Source organism: Zea mays, chromosome 9 (assembly GCF_902167145.1).
Source record: "Zea mays cultivar B73 chromosome 9, Zm-B73-REFERENCE-NAM-5.0, whole genome shotgun sequence".
NCBI classification, from domain to species: Eukaryota; Viridiplantae; Streptophyta; class Magnoliopsida; order Poales; family Poaceae; genus Zea; species Zea mays.
The window spans coordinates 150,709,669-150,726,342 of record NC_050104.1 but is presented as its reverse complement, the minus strand read 5'-3'; the positions used below and the strand labels follow the sequence as shown (position 1 = coordinate 150,726,342).

The 16,674-nt window shown below is 40.3% G+C and overlaps 1 protein-coding gene and 1 non-coding gene across 3 annotated transcripts; one reads left to right on the top strand and one right to left on the bottom strand.

The window, feature by feature from the left end:
* Window positions 1-1,414: 1,414 nt before the first annotated feature.
* LOC100285516 (DNA polymerase I) lies at window positions 1,415-10,087 on the bottom strand. Of its 2 annotated transcripts, NM_001370369.1 has the most exons (15): window positions 9,757-10,026; window positions 8,824-9,055; window positions 8,105-8,184; window positions 6,664-6,702; window positions 6,553-6,571; window positions 5,992-6,048; window positions 4,947-5,074; window positions 4,730-4,798; window positions 4,412-4,497; window positions 4,222-4,331; window positions 3,258-3,308; window positions 2,690-2,748; window positions 2,350-2,394; window positions 2,177-2,251; window positions 1,519-2,054 (listed from the first exon to the last, which is right to left on the bottom strand). In NM_001370369.1, the coding sequence occupies exons 1-15, from the start codon at window positions 9,856-9,858 to the stop codon at window positions 1,938-1,940; spliced, it is 1,269 nt and encodes a 422-aa protein (NP_001357298.1). In that variant the 5' UTR covers window positions 9,859-10,026; the 3' UTR covers window positions 1,519-1,937. The 2 variants fall into 2 exon arrangements, with proteins under 2 accessions (XP_008658723.1, NP_001357298.1); XM_008660501.4 differs by lacking the exon at window positions 5,992-6,048 and having other exon boundaries at window positions 1,415-2,054; window positions 9,757-10,087.
* A 79-nt stretch (window positions 10,088-10,166) lies between these two features.
* TRNAE-UUC (transfer RNA glutamic acid (anticodon UUC)) lies at window positions 10,167-10,240 on the top strand. The gene has a single exon. It is a non-coding gene; the product is annotated as a tRNA-Glu (tRNA).
* Window positions 10,241-16,674: the final 6,434 nt, after the last annotated feature.

Below are 16,674 nucleotides of genomic sequence, written 5' to 3'. Positions count from 1 at the left end.
TTTGTACTGTAGTCGCCAATATTTTTGTAGATATGCGCTGCCAATATTTTTGTAGATATGCTCAATTTAATTGTAACAATAAGAATCAAATACAAAATATGAAAAGCCCCCAAACCTCATTAATAATAAATATGCTAGCATAACATATTATTTTTTACCCAACATAACAAATTCATCCAACACAACATTATTTTACCACATGCCATACATTATCGTGGTTCCTCATTGGGTAGCATGTATGGGGCAAGTGAGAACATTGTCCATATCCTATAGATATATGAAATGGCCTAATAACATACTCATGAACATAAAAAGGCGTCATATACGTACCCTAATCTATACTATATAAATCACCAATTTTCACAGTTCCACAGTCGTCTCTTACCTTTCCCGCATGGTTCTACGGTTCCACAGTCGTTCTTTCCCCTTCATGTTTTATGTAAAAATACGGTGAGTGTTCAAACCTTGGTTTTTATCTTCAACGGGAGAAACAAAGTGTACTCCTTGGCAAGGCGTCCTCAATAGGAGAAGCAAATCGGCAATCGATTTAGAAGTTGCAAACAATAAAAAAATAGAGAATCTAGGAACACGTGTAGATAGTCAGAGCTCAGGCACGATCTTTTCGATCTCACTGCGAGACTAGCGGGTATGATAGCACCATTATGATGGGTTTGGTTGCTGAGTGGAGGAAAATAGTCGGATGCCGCCGGACCAAGTGCTCTCTCGGAAGTGAGCGTCCTCCTCTCTTTCGCTCCACATTCATAAATCTCTCCAACCAAATAAAGAATTATAGTCTTTAACTAAATAAAAAATAGAGCGGCTTCAGTCTATTTACCAAAATTATAAATATAGAATGGCTTCATTCCTAAAAATTAGAATAAAGCGCTCTTGGTTGTTAGATGACGGGGCTGCCACCACTCTAAAATTTCTCAAAACCAAAAAAAGGAACTCTGCTTGGAAACCAGAGCAAGACGACGTCATGCACTCCAAAAGTATCATTAGGTCTCATCCATTAGTTCGTAGTTCGTACATGACGTTTCGAGGGGAAGTTGCTCTCCTGTAGTCCTGTTATTATACGAGACGGTTTGTGCTGGTGTACGAGACGGTTTGACGCGAATAAGACTGCATTTCTCCTATTAATTAGTAGATGTGTGATGCACTAAGAAAGAAATCCTACTTTAGTCCTTTTAGTCACTCCCTTGTGGCTAAAGAACTTAAGTTTAGTTACACCACTTTAGTTACCATGTTTGTTTCTTTAGAAACTAAAAGTGACTCACTAAACTTTAATCACCACAAAACAAACTAGGCCTCAGATCGATTGGCAAGCCCACCAACCAGCCAATCAAACCGACCGGCATTGGAGCCAGTTTGCTCGGTACCGACCGCCGGCATCAACAGTCAGGATCGACAAGGATTGGACTCAGCCTTACAACATCTTTGTGCGACAAAACGAGCACATACTCGCTCCTACAACACAACAGTTGTGCGATCTGATTCACCACCGTAGTAGACTTCATGAAACCTGCTAGAGTGCTAGGCGTGGTAGAATGTTAAGCCACACGGTTGCCCGCTCTGGCCTCCACAGCTCCACCTACAACCCTTTGTAATTGGTAGTACAGAGAAAAAAAATCAAATAGATTCCACGAGCTTTCCTCTCAAAAAAGGCGGAATACATGGGCAATGTTGTGCATTTCTTATCTACAGAGCTAAGTTCCGAGGTATAAACACTGAGCTGCTTTGCTTAAGCATCGGCACCTTCAATTTATGCACTTCTGCCAGCAACAATTTGATTTTGCGTTGCGATGTGAGTGTAGCTGGCCGCCGAGTCCACAGAAGTCAATGCCGCCAGTATTGAGCACTACGACACCAAGCTTTGAACCCAAACTCTCAGCCTTGACAAAATTCCTTTTTATTCAACGCTGAAAACATCAGTGTCATCATGATTTAAGTTTGTTCCAAAGATAGGCTGCTCTTCTGATGATTGGATTTACTGAGGAACCTTCTGCATATGCTTCCAATGCTCGTAAGAGTTTTATGAATTTCTCTCCATCATCCTGAAGCAGTATGTGACAAGAATTTAAGTGTATGCGGGGAGCCGGGGAGGAACATAAGAAGAGAACAGTTTTACCCCTAGAAACTAAAATGGTATGGTACTAAAATTTTAATTTCAAGTCACCTGTGGCTTCTTAAATACAAGGTCGGCTGTCTTGAAAGGAACCATATAATGAGGAAGATCAGAACGCAGCGTGGCCTACAATGTGGTTTTGATGAAAAGAATTTGTTGAGGTGTTCTCTTAACAATCAGAAACAAAGCAAGAATTATCCACAGAAATAATCAATAAAGGATACCAGGTTTTTGCAAAGGATTGCCTGTTCCGAGTGAGAAATCAAAGCCTGTAAAGAATCCACATTAAATCAGTTAAATAGTATTGTTTTAAATTAAATAAAGTATATTCTATTTGATGGGAACAATAATGTCAATCAAAAAGATGCCAGGTTACTTTCAAGTGTAAGTATATTTAACTTTTCAGGACCATGCATTTACCGAATCCATTGCAACAAAGGCATCATATAACAAAATGAAGTGAAATCATGGCAGCACTGCTAGAGTTTCTGTGCAGATGCAAAGTGGATGCTGATACATGCAAACAAAGGAGACAAAGGAGAGGAGTTATCGTGTACACATTGCCTGTTTAATTCGTTCATCCTCAACTTCGTCCACGGATTTCAGTAGATTATCCAAGGAACCTATTTAGAAATTTCAAAAGAAAAAAATCTTTATTGTGTCTCTGAAAGCTCCCAAGATAACCAGAGTAATAGATATGCTTTGCTGATGTTCCCTAAGAAAAAGGTTGACAGGCAAGGCTAAATATGTTATTTATAAAAGACAGGTGAATTCAAACCTTCCCACCATGGAGTGTATGTCAGATTCTAAAATCTACCCAGTTTTTATAGGTATGGGTACTAGATCAATGAGTTTGAACCAACGAGCTAAAAAAAGGATAGATCCAATGCTGGCAGCTCCCACTTGAGTGGGGTCTGAGGAAGGAATAAATGAGGCAAGCTTTACCCCTGCAATTTTTGCAAAGAACTCAGGACCATTGGCTTAGTGGGATGGCTTCTCACCACTGCGCCAGACCTGTTCTTCCAACAAGCTAAAACATAACAAAAAAACTCGCTACAGAAATACAAATGCTAAACTAATTGACTCAGATTAAGTTAGTCTTTTAAGTGCAAAGATTTTTGAAGAAACATACCAAACTTAGATATCAGCTTTACTGCATTAATATCTCCAATCCCCTCAACTCCTGAAAATAGAAGTGTTTTCAATCACATGACAAACATATCTGGGTCAACAGGTTCAAGCAAAGATAAATTTAGATCAGGGAGATGCACTGTGGCAACAGATGATGGATGATCATTGGTAAGTCTGTCTCCAGCAGCTTGCCAATCCTATCTCCTATCTCATATTCTATTTCAAACTTCACTCTGTAAACAGTATAGTCTACAGTGTAAAACAGTGTTTTGCACGACCATACGCACGATCTGCTAGAGACAGCCTAACCGTTATAAACAGATTGGCACAGAACAAATTACATTTGTCCTAAAAAGATAAATATAGACTTAGTATGGTTCATAGCTAATTTGATATGTTAGCAAAGGTTTTTATTCAACAGCTAAAATTACAGTTTCAATCACACAGTACAGAACAAAAGAACAAATAGCTAAACAAGTAGAACAAGCACAAAAAAGATATTTGTAGAAGATCATCAAATAATATGTTCATCAGTAAAGAACAGCTACAGCAAAGAGCAAATGACGCTAGAATTCCAGCATGAGAAAGCATTGTTTCTATATGACGATAGCCACTAGTGTGCTAGGTTAGCTTTGTGCAAAAGGGAAACGAAATCTCCTTGTCTGACACCAAGAGTGATCAGAAAATACATTCATATAAAGAAAACAAACAGACCAACCAACCTATAGTATGTTATATTCACATACATCCATCATATGTATATTCACATATATAACTCCTTTTTAGAGCAGACCTAGTGCCCGAGGCTCCCACATGAGTGGGGTCTGGAGAGATTGATCTGACCACTGTACCAGCCTGCCCGTCTATACATAATTCTTTTTTACTAGAGTAAAAAAAAGAAGGAAAAGGATATCACTTGTTAGAAGAGGCATGGATCATAGGGCAAAACAGTAACAAAAGGCTACCAGGTATATTGTCAGCTTTGTCTCCTGAAAGTGCAACAACATCCACAAACTGCGAGGGTTTCAATGGTCCATATCGCTTGACGAAGTCTTCAACTCCAAATGAAACCATCCTGCATGTCCAAATCATAAAACTTAACTACTTCAAACATTCAGTTAAGTACTTGAAATGTAACAGAATATTTTAACTTACCCTGATCCACGTGGAGCAATCCTGAGCAGACGCAAAGAAGGTGATAAAATTTGGAAGAAGTCTTTATCAGGAGAGACAATCCGTACCTTCAGAAGGAGCAATTTTAAGACCAAAAGGCACTCGACATAAATAAAAAACAAAATATATGAGAATGTATTGTGTGCCTGTGGTGTTTTTTGGGTGGGTACTGGGTATCGTGCCACATTTGGGGATGGGTGATCCAGTTAGTTGTAAATTTTCTGGTCAGATCTTTTCAAGACCTCAACAGTTGATGGATGCATAGAATAACTGAAAGCAACCAGTGGCCCCAGTGTTTACCTTGTAACCAGCCGAAACACTGTTTATGGCCAGGGTGCCAATAACATCATCAGCTTCAACGCCTGGAACCTGAATCAATTATTTGACAATGCCAAATATCAATAACTGTCTCATTTAATGGAGATGCAGCTCTGTGGCATATGGCCTGATCCCCAAACATACTAAATAGTAAATAGCTACCCAGATTGTAAGCAAATTCACAATTGATATATTTTACCTCAATTACTTTTATTGACATTGCCTTAATGGATGCCTTCAAGTATTGCATGCCCTGAACAACGGTGTCAGGTGTTGGAGTGCGGTTGCTCTTGTAAGCAGGGTACAACATATGACGAAAGGTCATTCCTAAAGGGGAGAAAAAATGGTAATGTTTCTTTATAGGATTCAAAAGATGAGAGTAACATGATACAACAGCTGAAAACAATCAATTGGTACCCAACCCTCCATAAGCAAAGGTATCTTCTAAGAAGTGGCTAATGAAAACCTAAATGAATAAGTGTTGGTATGCTCTCTTTCCAATGTGTAAGCAAAGTATCTCTAAGACCTCCCAAGTTGGAGCATCGAAGATGCCCTTGATGACTCGTATGTTTGTTGCTTCCAATATACTACACATTTTTAAGTAAAGTATAGCTAGGAAGATAATAAGAACCAAGAAACTAAGTGACATAAAATTCTTAGAAAATAAAAGTAGGCAGTGCTAAAGGGCCTCTAGCCGAGTTGGCTAGGTGGTTTGAGTAGCACTCCTCAGGTCCTGGGTTCGACTCCCCGTGGGAGCGAATTTCCCGGCTGTGGTTAAATAAATCACCTCGTTTGTCCCACGCCAAAGCACAAGTCTAAGGCTCGGCCACGGTTGTGGTCGTTCTCACATGGGCTACGGTGCCGCTATGTATGGGTGGGGCAGGGTTCGGGGGTTTTCTCGACCTGCGTGAGAAGGTCTTCTTAATATAATACCGTGGGGGCGGTCTTACCCCCGCAGGTCAAGTTTTTTTACAAAGCCTATATTGCATATTCTAAAACTGGTTACCCAACACTCCTATACCATTTCTACTTCTCTCTACCCAACACTTTCTTGACCAAGGAATGAAGTATAAATGTATAATAGAACATTGCTTATGTGCAAGCCAGGGCTCCATGCCATGAAACACAATTAGTGGATTGAGGCTCAGTCCAAGACCTCTGATGCATCCCCAAGATGCTAATTGACAGCCACAGATTACCTTCTACCATGTTCCCATCAACTTTGAGACATCATACACCCATACCTTTTGCCATGTGACATTCTTTAGATGGCATGGCAGTATAATGACCATATGGGACTCCTGAAAAGAAAAGTTTGGTGACTTCGTTGCTTTAAGAACTTGAGGAAATGCATCACTTTAAATTTGTGCAGATACTAGGTCCATTTCACAATTTCAACCACTAGGAATGTTCAGCTTCAAGAAGAAATTCAAGGAGAAAAAGGAAAACTAGAACAAACACTCCACCCAACCCAAAAAAATAAATACCCTAAATAAATTGATCTCAAATTTAACCAAACAACTCTCATGAAAATATATTGAATAAAGAAATTCTTGAACGGTAACTATAAACCAAATAGCAAGGTAAAGTTTGCAGCGGATCAATACGCTGGTCTAGTGCAATTATTAAGCTCAATAAGTTCAACAGTGCAATTGTTACATTATGGCAAATATTCAATGCTTATTGAGGAAAAATGTTACAGGTGTGTGTTGCAAAGATTGGTCAATAAGAGTCACTGTGCAAATATTAAATCATTAAAAAGAATGTGTATACTCAATATAAGAATTATCCTGGGCACAGCTCACCATCGTGGTCAAACACAACCTACAAATGGGTTAAGAAAATCATAAGTGATGGAGGGCAGAAGGCTATGAGGAAACAACATATATTCTTGCCAGTAGAAGAACTAAGCATACCGCAGCATGAGATGGAATGAACTCCAGCATGTCAAGAAGCTGAAAAAAAGAAGAATCACAATGATAAATAACACGCAAAGCTAAATATAAAGTTGTAACATGTTAATATGTAGTTTGCCACCTCACTACTCCCTTCATTTCAAAATGTAGATCATTTTAGTTTTGTTCTAAGTCAAACATGTCTAAAGTTGACCGAGTTTAAAGAAAAATGCACCAACATCTACAACATCAAATTAGTTCGCTAAATTTCCCATCAAATATGTATTGATAGTACATTTATTTGGTATTGTAGATGTTAAAAAAAATTCTACCAACTTGGTCAGGTTAAATCAGTTTCAATCAAAACAAAACTAAAAATGAACTCCATTTTGGAATGGACGAGTACTAAAAAATGTGAACCCACAACAGAAAGTATAAGAGTAAAAATTATATTAACCTTATGTCAGGGCCTAAGGAGGCCCACGGAGGGGCTGTGGCAACAGCAACCATGGCCCTCCAAGGGGGATTAGATAAAGATAGTTAGAGATAATATTAAAAGATTAGTTGAGATTATTTAGGAGATTAGTTGAGATTATCTAGGAACGTTATCAGTTAGTAGTTTGTTGAGAGTTTTTAGGAGTTTTAAGAAGATAAGGATCTCTAGCTAGATAGGGGCGGCAGCCGGCCTATTTATGTAATCAATGAATGAGGAATAAAGTAGGCAGAATTAGAAGGGAGAAACCCTCTTCTTGCTCGGCCGTGGGCAGAGACCCCCGGCCGACGTTCCTGGCCATCGATACCCCTCTCCAATCCCTCACCGATCTAGCGACCATAACACCTTAACTGATAATGAACTCTTTTTAAGATGCAAAACAGGCTAATCCTGAAACAGTCCGCTATGCATAGCAAATCCTTTGTCTTACCAGTAAATCCAAAACTGCAATGGAAATGGTCAAATGGCCATCTACATCCATGCTAGTAGACTTTGTAAACTAGTCTCTATCTATTCCACAATTCCAAAACATAATGAGAGTTTTGCTACAGAAAGAGAGGACAGGATTGATGCTCATAGTCCATTTACTCTGTTTGTGACAAATTAGGAAATTAAGCTGTAAAAATGCATACTCCCTCCAACCCAAATATAAGTCTATTTGGACTTGAGCACAAGAGTTAAGGTGAGAAGTGCATTGGCTATATTATTGCCCATCAATCATTACTAGAGTAAAGATGGGTAGCAGGTGTATTGCATTGATTAGTGTGCTGTGTGCACTTAGGTAGGGATAGATATGGAAGAATGAAGCAAAAAAGTGCATTGCAGTTATAATGGACTTAGATTTGGTGCATTTCAGGAAAAAGCCTAGATGAAGTTGTATTTGGGATCGGAGGGAATATAAACCTAAGGGTAGAGTTTGAACTTCTTAGGATCAAGGACCCCATTTGACTATGGAACAATACTACTCACCAGGGATAGAGCTTTGAATATAGTTAAAACCCAATCCCCATTTCCATCAGCATGCTCCAACTGGCCGTGCTGCAGCTGTGCTACAAAAGTTAAAGAAAAAAACGATGACTTGCAGATTTCAGTAATTAAAAAAATGCAAAGAAAATGAGGAAGAAAGGAAAAATAGAAAATAATGTCAAGTAGTTGCTTTAGGTTTAGGTAAAGAAGCTTTTGTTAAACATAACTTTGATATGATTACACTAACATAACTAAAGAAGAACGAGATGCTAATCAAACAAGCTTTAAACAGCATAGCATAAATTAAAGCAAGAAGGACAATTTTCAAGGTACCAGATATGCTGAGCTTAGTCTAGGCAATCCAGCAGCTAAAGTGCTAAACCGTAAGCCTACAAATACAGTGCACATCTTATGGGTAAATGATATGACATAAATGAATCTATATTATAAAATTATTCAATTAAACATGATGTGAAAAAAAATCCATCATTTTTTATGGACTCTTAATTATTCTATAGATTTATAATAATGCAAAACCTATGTCCAACAATTCAATAGTTCAGTTTCAGTATACCATTTGCCAATGGAAGTATATAGTTAAATGTAGACATCATTTTATTTCCTTCCTAAATGCTTACTAATACAAGAAACAGAAAGCAGAAGGCAAACAACACAGATCGACAAAACGGTGCAGTGAAGAAGAAAATCAGGAAGAAACTAACCTAATATCTTGTAGTAGGATCTATACATCATCGACGTTCCATCAACTAGCATTATTCTGCTCTTTGAAGGATCAGCATGAGGGACACCCCCAGTCGGATTCGACAATGTATCCAATATGCTTGAGGATACGCTGTCATCATACAGTGGAATCCGTGGAGTATTCGGCACTGATGGTCCTTGGAAACACTCAATCGAATCTGTGACTGGCAGAACTGACTGCTCGGAAAAACCCTGATATTGAAGAGAATACTAAGAACAGTTAATCGATGCTACCATCCTTGCAGTTATCATGATGATCTTTGAACAGAAATCATTTCGAGGGTGGAAACAAATGCTTGACCAATCCAACACGGTATGCAACTATAAGAAAAAATAAATTCAGTGGCAGTCCAAAACTGCATAGAATGTGGTAACCACCTTAACTGTTAACTCAGTGATCGAACCACACAATTCCGATTTTGCATATCGAATAACCTTTAGAGCATCTTCAATAGGAGTCCTAAACGGGGTTCTATTTAGAAATATAGGACTCTACCATAAAAAACATGCTCCAACAGGGGCTCTATTTTAAATATAGTACCCATATACCGGAGCTCTATCCTCATTTGTACACTATTCCTAATTTTTTATTTCCTAAATAACATGATTTATTTCCTAATAATATGATATAGGGCTCAATTGTTGGAGTTGCAAATGTTTTGTGGTCTTAAACGCTTTAAATCAGGTCTTATTTTAATTTTGAGGACTCAAATATAGGACTTCTTGTTGGAGATGCTCTTAGTATAAGTACAAACCATGGCAATGCAATCCAAGTGCCAGTAGATGGTCCGCGAACTTCCTGGTGCTACTAGGGCTAATGGACGTCCCACAAAAACACATCGCTCCCAAGTCGTCACGCCATAAGAGGATAACGGATTTAGTATAATATTTACCTTCCTGAATACGTTGAGCGGCGACGGGAGCTGCCGCGGAGCGGCGGCGCGGTAGATGAGGAGGCGGGGCGCCGCAGCGACGCGGACGAAGCAGCAGGCCATCGGCGGAGGCTACCTCTTCCGCATCACCCAGTGATTTTGGATGGATGGTGGTGTCGGGAAGAAGGGCTAGGGTTTAGGAGTTTTGAATTGGGAAGACGTCGATGAGGATGTAGAGGACGAGGTGTTCGACAGAATGAGCGGGCAGACTGGAGAAGGACTGGATTGTGGAGACTAGAGGAGCGGCAGGAAGCACAGCTGGCAAGCATGGACGAGGCTGAGAAAGTGAGAACGAGCGACATAGGCTTGGGATTGGGCTGGGCTCAGTTAGTTTAGTTATATTAATTGTTAAATGTTCAACCAATCACAGTTCCATTGTCGTCTAGTCCGGTTAGGATATCTGGCTTTCACCCAGACGACCCGGGTTCAAATCCCGGCAATGGAATATTTTTTGAAGTTTTTTAGATTTCGGTGATTCGGTCTTCTTGCTCCGTTTTCTCTCTTTTTGAGATCGACGGATAAAATGCACCTGTGAAATGCCTTGTCAGTTGAATGAATAAATTTTTTTTAGATTTTAGTCTTTTCTTTCTCCTTTTTCTTTTGGTTAGAGATTGAGGGACATGTCAATAAGCAGGCCAACACAGCTTAGCATGAAGTTACCTAAGAATAGTGTCCTTGCGAAAGAGAACGACTCTAAAGGATTTAGCCAATGAGTTAGGTGTACCAAACTCAACAGTTTATTGGAGATCCCATGTTTGATTCTCAGCTAGCTGTGCCACAACTTGTGTAAAGTTAGTCCTTAGACAGAAAAGGTTAGGTAAGATGTAGAAAGTTAGACAGCGAACCGAGCAGACCCTCAAAGAGGAAGCGTTTAGACGTCATACAAATAAATTAAATTCACTTTGAACGAAGAAAACCAAAAGGGTTAGAGTTCGGTTTGTCTCTCTATGCTTGACCCAACATTGTGTATATTGATGAGAAATGGTCTTATCGTTAAGCAGAATCAAAATTCATATATGGCGCTAGACAAAAGTGGTTCTAAGAGAACAAAGAAGAGCAAGAACTTTGGTGCAAGTTTATAATTCATCGGTGTCTTTCGACAAGATGGCATGCTTATCACGACTAGCAGCAAAAATTGCTAAAAGTTCAAGCAAGCAACGAATTGATGCGGCATGGGAAACACACAGATGTGTACATTGATTCCATGAGAGTACGATGATCATTACAAGGACTAAAGTTACCACGAGCACTGGGTATCTCTTGTAGTATCCGACAATCGACGTCGATCCCTTGATATATTGTACATCAGAAATACATCTTGATAAGGTCTATCAGGCGCCCCTTGAAAGTTGAAACGATCATCGATGTTGTTGGCGCCTGGTTGCCGCATCCCTGGAGTCAGTGTCGTACTCGCTCGTCCCGGTGTACTCGCACTGCTCTAGAAAACCACCTTCCTGAACTGGTCCATGTTGGACGTGTAGTTGCTGCCGGAATCGTACTTTGAGCTTGAGCCGAACATCACGGTCTGCACTGGCTTCACCCCGTCTGCCAGATACGGGGAATGTTCCGGATTATAAAGTCGTCGCAATCTACCCCTCCCGCCTGACACGTAAGCCGATAGTCACCTAGGGGAAAAAACTAAATTATTCTAGTCTAGAAGTGTTCAACTATGCATGTAGGCTAAATTTATGGTCTTACAATAGTAGAAAGTTGACCTTCAAATCTGTATAGTGTGTTTTTATCGGGTATAGTCCATGCATAAACATTACAAGTTTCTGGGTCCAAAAATTAGAAGACTATATATATCTCGTGATGCTATTTTTGATGGGTAGATTTTTCCTTTTAAGGATCTCCATGAAAACGAGAGGCAAGATTAAGAAAAGAAATGTTAAAAATTCCACATAGTCTTTTATCTAGTAGTTCTGTGTCTTAGGGTGAACAAGTTCACATGGAAGAAATTGCAGAAGAAAGCAACTTAGAGGCAATTTCACTGTGTATGCCAAGTGATTATGGAAAAGATTAGTAGGAAATTCTAAGTCGACCAATTATTGGAACACTATTCGATGAGGATTTATGTCCTATCTCACTTATGCAGCCCAGGACAGAGCCGACTATCAGCGTGCGCGATGAAGAGCATCTAAATCTGGTCTCCCCTATGCAACACGGTCTTCGGTTAGAGGCATACCCTCGTCACCTAGCCCTAGTACAACACGTGGCCAAGGTTCACATGTGTGGACCACATAGGAGGGGACCACTGAAACTAGATTAAATGTGGAGATTGGCTCTACAAACAATTTTGTTACGCAAACTAAAGGAATTAAACAAGATCAAAGTCGGATGTTTCTAAACCAAAAGGTTATACTGATGGCACAATTGCATACTCTCTATTTACTGCAATAAGAAAACCATAATTAGTAGATAAAGCACTCACTGTTCCTAATTGGGTAGAAGCCATGGATACGGAATTTGAAGCATTGTAGAAGAATAAAACATGTCAACTTGTGTTTTCGCCTAAAGGGAAGAATATTATTGACTGTAAGTGGGTCTACAGATTTAAGAAAATAGCAGATGGGTCTACTAACATGTACACATCATGATTAGCTGCAAAAGGGTTTAAAGAGATATATGACATTGATTATGAGGATACTTCCATTCCTGTTATTAAGGTTGCTATTATATGACTTAATTTGTCACTTGAAGTCTATCAAGGTTGGTGTTCAAACAATTAGATGTACAAAAAATGTTTCTTTGTGGTGCTCTATAAGAGGAAGTGTACATGAGACAACCTCCTGAATATGAAGATAAACAAAAGCTCTCATTTGTTTACAAGTTTGGTAAAGCAATTTATGGACTAAAACAAGCCTAGGGCATGGTATTCAAGGTTAAGCACCAAATTGCATGAATTTGGTTTTGTCTCATCTAAGTCGATACATAAAGGTCAAACATTACTATGTATATGCTTATTTATGTAGATTATATTATCATTGTTAGTTCTAATGAGATAGTAAATACATTATTAAAATATTTGAAAGATAGTTTTACTTTAAAAGACTTGCGTGAGACATAAGTTAATAAATCTTAAAATTTTAAGATGGTCTTGTTATGTATCACGGCAATTATGCTTGTGAACTGTTGTAGCGTGCCAACATGAGTCTATGTAAATTGGCCTCTACTCCATTGACATCTAATGAAAGACTTTTAGCCTAGCTTAGGAGCCCCCTCATAATCCAGAGCCTAGCCAGTAATTAAGCAAACCACAAACTCGCTGAAAAGAAAGTTCCTCTTCGATGTCTACCCTAAGAGACAACAAATGATGCAATTTTAATAAAAACATATATACACAAAACTATCATTGGGATCAGTTTCATGGGCAAGTTGTTTGATTATGATAGTAGACGGCCAAAGATATGCAATTTTAAAATTTGATGGCCGTAATTGAATTATCATATGATGAACAAAAGCAACTTTCTTGTGCTCTTCGTGTAAAACACAGAGTGTGTCTTTATTTATTAGTACCTGTTGGGGCCTTCGGCTTCCGAAGGTCCTCAAAAACATGATTTGATAATGTTTTCCAAGTGAAATATGTGAACAGGTATCTTCAGATTCGGATCATGAGCATACAGAGCATGGTCAGGACGAAGCCTGAGCGAGACGAAAAATGATTATGACGAAGGACAAGGTGATCACGAAGCTGTGCGTAGGAAAGCTTCGACATGACAGTAGAAACGGGGAACCGACTTAAAGATGAAAAGGCAAATTAGACCTCGAAGAATTACTATAGAGTTATTAGCAAATATAAAGGGCATGAATGTAATTTTAAATGGGCTGCGTCCCTTGCCTATAAATAGATGAACAGTACTCCCGTACTGTTCACGCTGACTTGGCATTCGCTTTTTGCATCACGCCTGTACCCTTGCTTTCCGTCAAACCGAAGGTACATTTATAATTTGTTATTGTGGATATGGTAATGCAAATAAAAATAAGTTGATGATAATGTTTATATTATTTTTCGTATTTCGTATATGAATTCTTCCTCATCATTTATTGTGCTTACGAAGGTTTTTCCTTCACAACCTTCGTCCGAAATTCATTATATCCGAAGGGAAATAATGTCTCGAAGGACAAAGGACTTTAACATTTAACACTTTTCGTGTTGCCTTGTTCTTAACTCTTAGCATTTGAGAACAAGTCCCCAACATTGGCGCCCACCTCCGGTGAACTCACTTCCACCTTTTGAGTTTCGAACACCTTCGGCAAGCATAGACCTTCGTCATGCCGCCAAAGAAAGCTTCAGCAACAGGGGCTGCAGCTCTGCAACCGCTGGACCCCAACCAGGAGACCCTCTCTCTTCGGGAGGCCCGAAGCCAGAAGAGGAAGGCCACCAGTCCAACGCCTCAGGAGGACAAATTGGATCAAGAGATCAGAGATATGGAGATGCTCCATCAATAGGTGCAAAGGAAGAAGGAAAAGATGGCTAGGCTAGCTGACCTGCAAAGGCAGATAGACGAAGCCTCTAAAGAAGTTCGCCATCTTACTCAAGATGAGTAGAACCGAAGGCCCCAGCACAGAGAGCTTCATCAGGAGGGCTTCTTCAACGAAGATGACTGGTATGAGAATTTCCATCATGGAAATTTTGCTTTTGATGATGCTTCTCCTCTGTCAGCAGAACTGCAGGCTACTGAGAGCACCTAGAGGGGGGGGTGAATAGGTGATCCTGTAAAAGTTCAAAACTTAAGCCACAAAAACTTGTTAAGGGTTAGCACAAGTATGGCCAAGTGGCTAGAGAGAACTCAAAACACGATAACCACAAGAAAGCAATCACAGAGTTGACACGGTGGTTATCCCGTGGTTCGGCCAAGTACAAAACTTGCCTACTCCACGTTGTGGCGTCCCAACGGACGAGAGTTGCACTCAACTCCTCTCAAGTGATCCAATGATCAACTTGAATACCACGGTGTTTTTCTTTCCTTTGATCTTTTCCCGTTTGCGAGGAATCTCCACAACTTGGAGTCTCTCGCCCTTACAATTGAGTTCACAAAGAAATACGGAGTAAGGTGGGAATGAGCAACGCACACAAGACTCGAAAATCAGAGCAACAACACGCACACAAGTCGCAACAAGAGCTCGCAACGCAACACAAAGAGTTCACAACTCCACAAGAGCTCTATATGCTATCACAATGAAACGAATGCGTGAGATTGATGTCTTGGTGCTTAGAAGAGTTGTAGGAATGCTTGGTGTGCTCCTCCATGCGCCTAGGGGTCCCTTTTATAGCCCCAAGGCAGCTAGGAGCCGTTGGGAACAAATCTGGAAGGCCATCTTTGCCTTCTGTCTCGTGGCGCACCGGACAGTCCGGTGCACACCGGACACTGTCCGGTGCCCGATTTGTTTCCTTAAATGACGAAGCCGACCGTTGCCGACCGTTGCAGATCTGGCGCACCGGACAGTCCGGTGCACACCGGACAGTCCGGTGCTTCCTTCCGACCGTTGGCTCGTCCACGTGTCGCGCGCCGATCGCGCGGCCGACCGTTGGCCCGGCCGACCGTTGGCTCACCGGACAGTCCGGTGCACACCGGACAGTCCGGTGAATTTTAGCCGAAGTCGCCGGAGAAAAACCCGAGAGCGGCCTCTTCGGCCGAGGCAGCCTGGCGCACCGGACACTGTCCGGTGCACCACCGGACACTGTCCGGTGCACCACCGGACAGTCCGGTGCCCCAGACCGAAGCAGCCCCTTGGCTGTACACAGCCAAGTCTTCTCTTCTCTTCTTCTATCTGTTTCTAACACTTAGACAAATATATTAGTACACAAAACCAATGTACTAAGGCTTAGAAACATACCTTAGCTTGTGATTTGCACTTTGATCATCCTTGGGCATATTTTCACATTTAAGCACTTGTGTTTGCACTCAATCACCAAAATACTTAGAAATGGCCCAAAGGCACATTTCCCTTTCAATCTCCCCCTTTTTGGTGATTTATGCCAACACAACATAAAGCAACTAGAACAAGTGCTAAATCACTTCAAATAAAAACTCAAATTGGTTTTATTCAATTTTGGCATATATGGATCATCCTTTGCCACCACTTGGTTTGTTTTTGCAAATCAAACTCAAATCTCTATTTCTAAGTCAAGCACACATGTTGAAGCATAAAGAGAGTCATTCCAAAAGAGATTGATCAAAGATTTCAAAAACTCCCCCTATTTCCCATAATCAATACTTCTCCTCACAAGAAGCCAACTTTTGACAAGAGAGACAATAAAAGAGACACTAAAAGCTTTTGACAAAACAAAAACTCTATTCTACTATTGTCAAAATCTCTCAAGTGGTAGCTGATCCATTTATCACTTTGGCCTTTATTTTCTCCCCCTTTGGCATCAAGCACCAAAACGGGATTAATCTTGGCCTTTTAACCCCATTGCCTCACCAAAGTCTTCAATTAAGAGCAAATGGCAATAAGATTTCATGAGATGAACTTGGAATTAGTTACCCTCTCATCGGAGTGCAGTGGAAGTCTTTCATGGTCCAAGTCCACCTTTTCCCTTTCAATCCTCCTTCGAGACTAAATCAAGCAAACTCAAGCAAATGGTTAGTCTCAAAGGGTCAAGTTGTAACACATCTCCCCCTAAACATGTGCATCACTTTGCAACGGACTTGTGAGGTCCAGGGAGTGTTTGTACAACTTGAGCACCACGATAAGCAACAAAATGCAGAATGAACCTGATCAAATGCATAAACACATGTATGCTACAATTCAATCCAAGTTCCGCGAATCTAAGACATTTAGCTCACTACGCAACCTACAAAAGGTCTTCTCATCTAGAGGCTTAGTGAAGATATCAACTAGCTGGTTCTCGGTGCTAACATGAAACACTTCGAT

What these genes read in the sequence shown, in the direction of transcription:
- LOC100285516 (NM_001370369.1), bottom strand. Translation starts at nt 9,858, where the DNA reads ATGGCCTGCTGCTTCGTCCGCGTCGCTGCGGCGCCCCGCCTCCTCATC. An exon ending in ATCCTACTACAAGATATTAG is followed by an intron (nt 8,185 to 8,823) that starts GTTAGTTTCTTC and finishes TAACTTTTGTAG; the next exon opens with CACAGCTGCAGCACGGCCAG. An exon ending in CAAAGCTGACAATATACCTG is followed by an intron (nt 3,309 to 4,221) that starts GTAGCCTTTTGT and finishes TTCTATTTTCAG; the next exon opens with GAGTTGAGGGGATTGGAGAT.